Source organism: Trachinotus anak, unplaced genomic scaffold, assembly GCF_046630095.1.
Source record: "Trachinotus anak isolate AG129_WGS33_773 ecotype Australia unplaced genomic scaffold, CSIRO_AGI_Tana_v1 ptg000004l, whole genome shotgun sequence".
Lineage (NCBI taxonomy): Eukaryota > Metazoa > Chordata > Actinopteri > Carangiformes > Carangidae > Trachinotus > Trachinotus anak.
Genome location: NW_027273855.1, coordinates 8881780 through 8893954, shown reverse-complemented (window position 1 = coordinate 8893954; position 12175 = coordinate 8881780). Strand labels below are relative to the sequence as shown.

At 41.1% G+C, this 12175-nt stretch overlaps 1 protein-coding gene and 1 long non-coding RNA gene across 6 annotated transcripts in view; both read right to left on the bottom strand.

Moving 5' to 3' along the window:
- snphb (syntaphilin b) overlaps positions 1-11119 on the bottom strand; it is a 58697-nt gene extending 47578 nt beyond the window's left edge. For 4 of the 5 annotated variants that reach the window (XM_071475619.1, XM_071475614.1, XM_071475618.1 and 1 more), the window contains exon 1: positions 4876-11119. Coding sequence is in view for 1 of the 5 variants with exons in the window: in XM_071475617.1 (XP_071331718.1) it covers positions 4876-4997 (122 nt within the window). In the remaining 4 variants the exon portion in view is untranslated. The remainder of the gene's footprint in view (positions 1-4875) is intronic. The other variant, XM_071475616.1, reaches the window with a different exon arrangement.
- A 139-nt stretch (positions 11120-11258) lies between these two features.
- The window catches only part of LOC139620284 (uncharacterized), a 266597-nt gene continuing 265680 nt past the window's right edge, over positions 11259-12175 (bottom strand). Inside the window, exon 2 of the long non-coding RNA XR_011690793.1 lies at positions 11259-11668. This is a non-coding gene — a long non-coding RNA (uncharacterized lncRNA). The remainder of the gene's footprint in view (positions 11669-12175) is intronic.

Below are 12175 nucleotides of genomic sequence, written 5' to 3'. Positions count from 1 at the left end.
CTCTGGAGAGATCTGAAAATGGCTGTTTACCAACGCTCCCCATCCAACCTGATGGAGCTTGAGAGGTTCTGCAAAGAAGAATGGGAGAAACTGCCCAAAAATAGACGTGCCAAGCTTGTAGCATCATACTCAGACTTGAGGCTGTAATTGCTCCCAAAGGTGCTTCAACAAAGTATTGAGCAAAGGCTGTGAATACTTATATACATGTTATATTTTTGTTTTTTATTTTTAATAAATTTGCAAAAGTTTCAAGCATACTTTTTTCACTTTGTCATTATGGGGTATTATGTGTAGAATTTTGAGGTAAAAATGAATTTAATCCATTTTGAAATAAGGCTGTAACATAACAAAATGTGGAAAAAGTGAAGTGCTGTGAATACTTTCCAGATGCACTGTATCTATCGTGGCATCCCTATAAAGAATATGAACACACTCATCCTCCACACTGGGCCACTCTCTTTGGTTTTGAGCGGTTGCTGAGCAATACATGTTGGTACATACAGACACTGCAGTGAAGAGTTGTTGAGCTGTGGAATACCAATTACTGTGCCAACTGTAAAAGCCACCTAAGTGATTTCACTTCTAATGGAAAACATGAACCACAAGAGAAGAGTGGACAGTAACATCGTCAGCGAGTACACTTTTCTTTTAAGCCTCTGTTTCTCTGTGAACATGCATGTACTCCGAGAATGAATCCAAGAATGAAATGCATCAGAGTGAAGCAGAGTATACACAGTCCAGAACATACTCACATATTCACCAAATCCCTCTTCTGTAAATGCAGGCTGAAAATAATTCATGTTCAATACAAAGCTGAAAGCTGACAATGACTTTTAGTTTTCACAGTGTACCCAGACCAGCCCAGTCTTGCAGAGTCAGCCTGCTGCTGCAGTGGATGCAGACCATCTTAGCAGAGATCCAGCAGAGCACAGCAATAAATCTACAGCACATCTTTTACTGGACCAACAATCAACACAACACACACAGAGGGTGGAGGAAGATGAGAATATAGCACCTTCTCCTAAAACTTGAACATATAATTTTCAATAATCCCAAGCAAAGGGTTTCTTTCAGACTTTTTACACCATAGCCAGTGGATTTGAAGATTTAGTCCTCATTTGGCTGCAAGTTCTGGGTAAAATGCACATGGCATTAGTTTGGCAGAGGCACTAAACACAACTCTCTTATCTGAGACAACTGGGAACCTCATATCGGCACTTAATCAGGCCAAAAGCTCAAAATAAATTATGCCACAAGTTTGTCATTAGTGAGCCAAGCAGCAGCAAAATAAAAGCATGCCAGAGTGCAGCAGGCTAAGTGATCATGCTAATAGTACATGTGAGCTATTTTTCTCCACGGCAAGACAAACAAAGAGCATTAAAAAAAAACAGGAAATCAATATTCACAATCACATTAATACCATGTGGGATGAGATAGGAGCTCACACACTCTCTCGCTACATCAGGCTCCATTCAGGATCAAGATGCAAGAGTCTAAGACAGCAGTAAATTTTATGCTAAAAACAGTATCATATCTTCATGATGATGCAGCAAACATTAGAAAGAAGTTGCCAGTACACAATTCCAACAACACTGGCATTTAAAGTTGTGTCTCTGGATGAAAAGGTATTCACTTACAATATTCACTCACTTTTAGCTCTCTTTTGCTTGAATGTCTCAAAGTTGTGTCTTATAAAAGCTTTTTTTGCTGAAAGCAGCTGGAAAATGGGTTCATTACAAAGGTAAGATTGACCCAAAACAGGAGTCTTAAAGACTGCAAAACCAAAACATTGAGCTCAAAAACACTATAATGACACGAGAAGGGTCCAATCCGATCCTATATCGTTATCGGGTCCGATATTGACGTCATTCACGATCTGCTTACCGATCCACGAACCCATGAACCCACCATAATGGAACATGAGACACGTCAACGATTCAGATTACATTCCACATTTTACCATGAACCCACGGCAACTTCAGTGTGTAACTGAGGGGGCAAACAAAAATGTTGTTTAAAGATATTTTAGGCTGGAAACACAGAAAAGCAAGACAGCTACTTGTAAAGTGTGTAAAGCCAGCATGCCGAGGGGTGGAAGTATGGCTGCATCGTGATAATTCTCTGTGGGTTTGACTCTATGAGTGACCCCTCACACATATAGTCATTTGCTCCATTGTTAAGATAAAAATAAACCCTAACAAGAGGGACTGGGGTTTAAATGTGAGAAATGCTTATAGCATATTCTACACTTCTCCTGTGTTCACTTTTAAGTGTTGATATCCATAAGAAGATATATGTGTGATCTTAAGAACCAAAAACCATCTCAATGTAGTTTTACATCTCCTCTCTCAGGCTTCTTTCTGGAGCTCTAGTAACAACAGGGGTGTATTCAAGAAAGCAGGTTTAACAAACTCTGAATATGTTCACTCTGAGTTAACCACGTGCATGAGGAATATAAAAAGCCATCATCAATGGAGCTCTAATTCAATGACAAGGAAACCAGGGAAACCAGGGGGAAAATTACTGCCCGAGTCAATGCGCAAGATTTTCTGCAGTAGTACATTAATTTACATTCAACTTGTGGTATCTTTAAGCACCCAAAAACGTGGTTTAAGACAACCAAATGTCCTATTACCCTGCTTTTTAGATTAACATTTGAATTTTTTAAGGCTAACCAAAAAATGGCAGAGGCCCGCAAAACGAGGGGAGGCCCACCATCTCCCCCCTCTGACAGAGTTAGAGGAGCTGGCCCTGAGCCAGAACACCAGGCAACTGGTGGCTGAAGGCATCCCTGGAGGGAGTTCATCTGAGCCAGTCACACCCCAGGACTTGTTGAATCTCCTGCCACAACCTATTATGACTACAATGATGATGATGGCACATTGTTCAGAGGTAGGCCATAAATCTGATGATGATGATGATGAAAATGATGATGCAGATGTTGCTCCATATCTGCTGGATGTGTAAATAGGAATTGGCTTGCTAACATGCTCCCATATTAACATAAAATATAATAATATCAATGTTGTATTTACAGCTTGTTTCAAACCACTGAGTTTTCCCTCTCATACAGGCTATAACCACTTAGATGGAAATGCTGCTCCTTCCCAACAAGAGCAGACGTGGACTTAAATGGACTTTTGTTGGTGGTGTGACTGGTTGTGTTGCCAGTCACACCACCAGCAACAGTCCAGAGGAGACTGATGGCTATATGTTCTGTTTATGGAGATTTTGCACAAATACAGAGCTGAAATTAACTGTGCAGTGCTGCTGCACTCTTAAGAATAAACAACAGTTTGTGGTAATGATTATTACAGGAGAAAAAAAAAACAGAATTAGAGCTTTTCCCAGCATGGACATATTTGAGTAACGCCTGCCAAGTCAACATGGCAATGGTCAATCCACCACTGGTGAGGAACGTAAGCAGAAGGAGGGCTGCCATGGCTTGAGAATGGAGGAGCCTTGCTGCTAACAAGATGGCCATGCAGCAAAGGACAAAAGTGACCTGCAGTAAAGGACAGTAAACAACACCAAGCTCTGGCTCTGCAGCCAAGCCATGTTGTGTTTTGCTTTCCTCACCCCTGCATTTCAGATACTGTACAGCCTGTATGTAAGCTTATGAATAAAAAAATTTGCAAAAGAATAAAAGAATGACAAAATGGGGCCCACAGGCACAGGACCAAGGGGCCCCAGGCCAGAGCATCTCCTTGATGTATTTGTTGTTGAAAAGTCAATGAAAACACTTAAAAGACACACGAAAGGACAACAAAGAGGCTCAATTTGAATACAAAGAGATTTACAACTACAAAGAGAGACAAAATGGCCACAAAGAGCCACATAAGTTCAAAGAGAAAAGCTTGTACATCTCTGTGCCCATGGGCCCATAGTGTCATAATCCAGTCAATCAGTTCCTTTAAGAGTGTGTCTTTGGTTTACTTTGCTGTATCCAAATGCTTAATTCTTATAAAAGTAAGAATTTTGCAGTGCAGGAGAAACAGATAATGAGACCATGTGCTGACAAGATAAAAATGTTTTTATTCCAAGGTTACTGACTGTTTAATTGAGAATCTCCAATCAAACTCAGGCCGACACTGTAACCAGTCTGACTCTTCCTTTGTTGTTACATGAAAAAATAGCCTTCTATGCTTTTATTGTAAGGATGTGGCAGATGAATTGAAGTAAATTCAATTAACAATAATTAACCCTATAGGTTACAGCCTCACTGAAATTGGATGAATTGTTGATATGATTAAACTAACTTCCTTGCAGCATTTGAAAACCACACAAAAAGGAGCTGAACTTCTGTTATCTGTCAGGTGGGATGCGCGTTCCTGAAAAACAGAAAATGCTGCAAGGTCACACTGCAGCGTCAGGCAGCCTGTCACGACTATGCATCCTCTAAACATGGACGCACTTACTTTGAGTCTGAGACACAGTGAGGTGTTTCTGCGTGCAGAGCCTGGTCAGCCGACAGATACGATTCTATTGACCAAGAAAAGTACGTTTAAGTGCTCTGCCTGTTATGACGCTGACACTGGTGGAAACGTTTATCTGACGCCCAAAGGCCCCTGGGACTTACACGCTCAAACATGGGCGCACAGGATGTCAAGACGTGCTAACATCTGCGCGCACTGCGCAGCATCCCTCCATCAGCTGCATCAAAATAAACACACACAACAGGAAAAAAATTGAATCCCACGGCCCACGCACGGCTTCAAGTAAAGGTCCATACATTTCCTGTAAGGTTACTCCATTCATACATTATTAAGTCCTTGATGCACACTGCACTCTATTCACTCCACAGGCGCATCGTCCGCAAAATGACAGCTTTGCAGCAGCCAATGACGCTGATTTCAATTACAAGCCCCGGCCTACCTGTGCCGCCTCTCTTGCAACGTTGTTAGTCCTGTCCTGGATCCATAGCCTCGGTTTCCATTGTTTCCCTGCGGTTCTTCGCTAAGAGCTCCGCTGGATGAAGGTGATCCTGGCTCACACATCCAGGAGGACGGGAGGAGAAAAGAAACCGGGGGGAGGGAGGGGGCACTGGATGATTGCCGGGTGAGGAGAGGCACAAGGGTATATGGATGAAAGCATCTGCGTCACGTTACGTCGGTTACTTTTAAAGGGAAACGCCACTTAATCTGCCCTTGAAAAGGGCCCATTTCGTCAATAAAAGTTTTTATGGTGAAAGACTGAGAAAAGGTGTGGAGAAAGTTATCTTAGTAGCGTTCGTAAGTGTTTTTCAATATTACTGATGAGATCACTACATAGCCCTCAACACAGAACTCCCTGGATATTGAGTAGGGAGAAGTGAATGAGTGAGAGATTTCGGACACGTCCATGGTAGCGCTCCGTTTCATTTGGTCGCCCGTCAGTGATGTCATATTCCTGTGCGCATGTGTCAGCGTCGTCGTTCCTCTGAATGTTATTCAATAAAGATTAAAAACAAAAAAAAAAAGATCGGACATTTGGATTTTAGTTAACAGAGAAAACAGCCAGGCAAATGACAGCTCAGGTCCCATCCACTCATGGATGTCCATGCATTAAATCTGAGATGCCCCGTGTCCACCGAAGAGCATCGGTGAATTATTGATTTCCAAAGTGAAACTGCTCCCATAAGATGTTTCTTTTAACCCCCTGGTCCATTTGTTATGGAGAATACACCTCTGATGACCAGCTGCCAGTAAAGAATGACAGAGAGATAAGGGACTGTTTATTTTGGAGAGGAGGAGACCTCTGTAGATAATTCAGCTCCAGGTAAAATCCTGAAGAAATTCAAACTGGGAGAAGCCTATGCAATGGTGGTGAAGACAACAACTCCCATGAGCCCTCGTATTTCATGATGTCAGCCAAAGCCGTCTTTTGTTATTGTTTTGATTGAGTGACCATAATTACGTACTGTGCATTTAAGAAGATGGATTTTAACTTTTAAAGCAACTAAACTAAAACCTGTAAAACTGTATATAATGAGGACATAAAACACATGCTTATCTCATGATGAATTAATGCAGGATGTAAAATTAATTTCTGTTGCTTATCTTTAATAATTACAGAAGATGATTAATTCTAAAAAAAAAAAAATCTTTTTTTTAGAATTCTGACTAAAAAGTCCAAATTCTGAGTTTAAAGTAAAGTCACAGAAAAATAAGTCTGAATTCTGAGTTTAAAGTCAGAATGCTGAGATTAAAGTCATAAGTATGGGTACCTGTAAGGGACCAACTGAGGACCCTTTTCCACTGGTCAAAAAACCTGCCACAGGCTTTTATCTGCAATGGAAAAGGGTTCAATCGGCATCCACACCCTGTGTTACAGTTTGACTGGTTTTGTTTACACATTTCCCTTCTTCTGCTCGCAGATTGCAGATTTGTCATTTCACCATAGCAGATCTACCTGTGTGTCTGTGAAGTGAGGTGGTACATTGAAGACCTTGCAGAAATACAAATAAACATCTCCAGTTAATGTAAAATGCATATCCATGTCATTATCAGATTACAGATAATAAAACAAAACTTGTTGGCCAAAAATAAATATACAAGCTACAGCAATAAAACTACCAAGTGGACATTTACCTTTTTACGCCACTAACAGGCTCAAGTAATTCTTTTTAATTTACTTTGTTAAAACCTGTTTGTAGTTTATAACTTTTATTTATCAAATGTAAGACAAAGACATGTGCACTGACAGTGCATGCAAAAATTTATTTTCTCTCTTTTATTTCAAACATTTTAAGAATTTGAATGAACAACCCCCCTCCCCCCTTCCCCATGGTCTACTTACACAGTTAAGGTATAATACAAATGTATATTCTATAGTTACACACATGTGAAATAATAATAAATGAATAGTTAGAAAACAATAAATAATAATTAAGTAAATAATTAAATAAATAATACACTAACAAAAACAAAAAAAATTGTGCTAGTGCTGACCATTAAATGTACAAAGTAAAAGTCAGTGGCTGCTTACTCCTCTGTCATCAAAGCTATCTGCTTCTGGCGGCACAGAGGGGTGAGTTCATACATAGCCATACAATGGGTTTTTACAAAGAAACTTCCCGAGCTGGCAGATCATCTAGATAGTTAAGTTGTGGTTTCCAATGAGTATAAAACCTGTCAGATGACCCTCTAAGTGAGAATTTGATCCTCTCCAGTTTCAGAAGACCTAAAATGTTGTGTAACAAGACTTTGATTGATGGTGGTTGAGGAGACTTCCACAGGAAAAGAATTCTCTTACGAGCAATAAGAGAAGCAATGATTTGTGTAGATTAAAGGTGGAGATTAATTGGTTGAAACTCGCAAAAATACCGCCAATGTACAAGTCTCCCAAACTACATAGCCCTTTGTTTTCTAAGGTGGAGAATCTTGGGTCGATCTTTGCTGGAATGAACAGGTGATTATTGCAAATGAGAGTTGCTAGAGGGAGGGTAAGCCAACAACAACCGGGTTAGAGGTAAAACTTGACTGGGAGAAGGGCAAGGTACTGCATGTTAAAGCCAGCAGCGACGAGGAGCAGGAGGCTGATTCACTCTGGCACCAGCTGGATTGAGGGGAAGTAAACCAAGATATTATCTTATGCACGTTGGCTAGCTGATTAAATTGGGTAGACCCAGTCCCCCAGCCGATCTATCCCTACAAAGCAGTGCACAACTTGCCCTTGGCCGTTTGCCAGCCCAGATGAATGATGAAATAATGTTATTTATAGCTGTGAAAAAGGATTTAGGAAGGAAAATAGGCAGGCACTGAAAAACATACAAGTATCTTGGTAACACATTCATTTTTATAATTTGTATCCTACCAGCTAGGGACAGCGGCAGGTAATTCCATCTTTGTAAATCGTTGTTGTTAATGAAGTAAGATTTTGCTCTTGCATTGTATGTAAAGATCGTGTAATTGTAATGCCAAGATATTTAAATCCTGTGTTGGCTATTTTAAAGGGTATAGTCGATGGTAGTATGTCTGTGGCCAATTGGTTGATTGGTAGGTATTCGCTTTTAGAGATGTTTAGCTTGTATCCAGATAAGCGACCGAAATAATTTAATAATGTAAGGATGCATGGGATGCTTACATAGAGAAGCAGATCATCTGCGTACAACGAGACCTGATGTTTTATGCCCCATCTTTCAATCCCCCCAAGTCCCCCTTCCAGTTTTAGAGCCGCTGATAATGGTTCGATTGCTAGCGCAAATAATAGTGGGGATAGCGGGCACCCCTGTCGCGTTCCCTGAAAGAATGGAGCCGAGCGTTGATTATTTGTACACACTGAAGCGCAGGGAGAGGAGTAGAGTAATCTGACCCATGATATGAAGTTAGTATTCAAACCAAACTGTCTCAGGGAAAAGAGGAGAAAGGCCCACTCCACCCTGTCAAAAGCCTTCTCAGCATCAAGAGATATTATGACTTCTGGGACATTAGAAGAAGATGGAGAGAGAATGACGTTTAGGAGCCTCCTTATGTTAGAATAAGAGTGTCTTCATTTTATAAATCCCGTCTGGTCTTCTGAAATGATCAGGGGTATGACAGGCTCCAATCGCCGAGCTAGTATTTTTGCTAGTATTTTAACATCCACCAGTAGGAGTGATATTGGACGATAAGATGTTCAGTTCAGTGGGTCCTTACCCTTCTTAAAAATTAGAGAGATGGAAGCTTGCATAAGTGTCTAGTCTTAGATTGTCCTGGGGTGAGACCTTAGGTAAGTCCAATTTTTCAAAAAAGTTGTTTAGTTGGTTTTCATTTGTGAGGGACTCTGGTTCTTATGGGTTACAAATTATACATAATACAGGATCAGTCATATAGAACACCAATTAATGACATCTTATTTCTCTATATAATTCAAAAAAGGTTTCCATGTAGCATGAAATTTTTGAATACATCCTGTTGTAGAGTAATGAATCTTCTCTAGCACCAAATGGTGTAGAAGGTCATTGATCCACATCTTAAAGGTTGGGGGTAGTTTCTCCTTCCACTTAAAAAGTATTAATCGCCTAGCTATGAGAGATGCAAAAGCTATCATATTCTTTGCCTGGCGGTTAAGGTGAGTGTCTTGTGGAATTATTCCAAATATGGCAGTAATGGCAGAAAGTTCAATAGGTACTTGTAAAACATCTGAAAAAGTTTTAAATATTGACTGCCAGAAATTGTCTCGTTTTGAACAAAACCAGAACATATGCGAGAGGGTGGCTGAGGGAGTGCCCTCAGAAATGGGATCAACGCTAGGTGCAAACTTTGCTAGTTTCACTTTAGACCAATGAAGGTGATGCATGACCTTGAACTGGATAACTGTGTGTCTTAAGCAAATTGAAGAGGAATGTATTCTATCTAAAGCTCTTTCCCAAATCTCCTCAGGAAGTTCAAACCCCAAATCACCCTCCCATTGAGTCTTTAATGTTGTCAAAGGTTCCAAATTACATGTATTTAGTAAGGAATATATGTTCCCAATATTCCCTTTGGAACCAGAATTAAGCTTCAGAATGAAATTTAGGAGGGTATTGGGTGGTTGGGATGGGAAATGAGTAAATGATGTTGATATGAGACTACGGAGCTGCAAAAATCCAAAGAGATGAGAGTTTGGGATGTTAAATTTAAGCTTTAGTTGATCAAAAGATGCAAAAATATTATCAATAAATAGATTCTCTATTGTGGCAACTCCTCTATTAGCCCATTCATGAAAAGCACTGTCTATGATTGATGGCATGAACTGGTGTTTTTTTGTTATAGGAGCACAAATGGGCAGATCCCTGAGAGAAAAACTTCGCCTGAACTGTGTCAGAATTTTAAAAGAATGTTTCACAATTGGATTTGAGGTGAATTTTGATATGCAATCCAAAAGAGGAAGTTTTGAGCATAGAAGTGAGTGTAAAGAAGTATGAAGACAAGAGGAGTTTTCCATTCATAACCACTCAGGGGTAGTGTCACTGGATGGAGAATCTTCCCAAAACAGCATAGACCTAATGTTCGCAGCCCAATAGTAAAACTGGAAGTTAGGGAGGGATAATCCTCCATGTTTATGATGTTGTTGTAAGATCTTTTTCCGTATTCAGGGGCTTTTCTTGTTCCATATAAATCCTGACACCAAATTATCCACTGACATAAAAAATGATTTAGATAGGTGTAGGGGAATGCACTGAAATATGTACAGGAATTTGGGCAAAACATTCATTTTAATGATGTTAATTCTGCCTCCTAATGACAGAGGGAGTAAACTCCAACGTTCCATATCTTGCTTAAGACGAGTCAATAATGGTGAAAAATTTGCTTTGAATATGTCTTTAAATGCATGTGTTATCCAAATTCCTAGGTATTTGAATTTTTGTGGACTGACTTTAAGTGGGATTAAACCAAAGTCAATTTGCTTAGCTGCTATATTCACTGGCATAATTTCACACTTCTGTAAGTTAATTTTGTATCCTGATATTGTGCCGAATTCTTCAAGCAGGTTGAAAGTATTTGATAGACTAGTTAAAGGATGAGACAGATATAAAAGCATATCATCAGCATATAAGAACACCTTATTATCCGAGTCATATCTCCGTATTCCCTTTATATTGATTTCACCATGTAACGCTAAAGCCAATGGTTCAATCGCAATAGTGAACAGGAGTGGCGACAGAGGACAACCCTGTCGGGTGCCACGATGGAGAGGGAAGTATGAGGAGAGGTTATTGTTTGTTCGAACAGCTGCAAATGGAGAAGAATACAGAACTTTAATCCAAGAGATTAATTTTTCACCAAAGCCAAATTTTTTGAGAGTGTAAAAGAGATAATCCCACTCCACCCTATCAAACGCCTTCTCAGCGTCAAGTGATAGTAATATTTCTGGAATGTCGGGTGGAGTGGGACCATAAAGAATATTAAGTAGGCGCCTAAAGTTAAAAAAGGAGTGATGACCTATAATAAAGCTGGTTTGATCATCAGTTACAATTGAGGGCAAGACCGCTTCTAAGCGACAGGCCAGCATTTTAGAAAGGATTTTACTGTCTACATTTAAGAGTGAAATGGGACGGTATGAGCCACAATCTAGAAGGTTTTTATCTTTTTTAGGTATAAGGGAGATAATCGCTTGTTGCATAGTTAGAGGAAGAGAACCAGTGGCGTATGATTCCTCAAATACAGAGAGAAGGATGAGACATTGTCCTCTATTCTGTTGCCATGGCGCCGCGGATGGCTGCCTCGGTGTTTTGGTGCGCATTTTTTTGCCTTATTTTCTTTATAAATCCAGTTTTCTGCTTTGGTTTCCGGAGCTCTTTCATCAGAGAAGAGCTCATTAATATCAGAGAAACAACTCCAGTGGATTTTTTTCCTACTTTTCTCGACTCATCTGTGGGATTATTGGACATTTTGGTCAGAGGTGCACTGACCGTTGCTCTCGCAGTGAAACGCCGGAGGAGAGGAAAACGTGCCGGTGCGCTTGCGCGTCTCCGCCGGCGCGCACTCCGCACACCTCTCCCAGGTATCTTTCTCTCCAACGTGCGTTCACTGCCCAACAAACTGGATGAACTTCAGCTACTGGTGCAGAAGAACAGAGACTTTTCCTCATCTGCCGTCCTGTGCTTCACGGAGACGTGGCTGTGTGGATCGATTCCGAACTCTGCGCTGGAGCTGGCCGGCTTCCAACTCTTCAGAGCGGATCGCGACACAGAGCTGTCCGGCAAAACCAAAGGTGGAGGAATCTGCTTTTATGCAAACAGTGGCTGGTGCAAAGACGTGACAGTGATCCTGCAGCACTGTTCTCCTGACCTGGAGACTTTCATCATAAACTGCAGGCCCTTCTACTCCCCCCGTGAGTTCACCTCAATCATCCTGGTCGGTGTTTACATCTCACCACAGGCCAACGTGCAGGAGGCACAGCGGGCGCTCGCCGACCAGATACTGTGTGTGGAGCGGACCAACCCGGACTCCGTAGTTATTGTCCTTGGTGACTTTAACAAAGGGAACCTCAGTCATGAACTGCCCAAATACAGACAGTTTGTTAATTGCCCGACCAGAGAGGGGAACACTCTGGACCACTGTTACACCACAATCAGTGGTGCTTATCACGCCGTCCCCCGGGCTGCACTGGGCCACTCTGACCATGTCATGGTCCACCTGATTCCCACATACAGGCAGAAACTAAAACTGTGTAAACCTGTTGCGAGGACATCGAAGCAGTGGAGCAGTGAAGCCATAGAGGATCTGCGGGC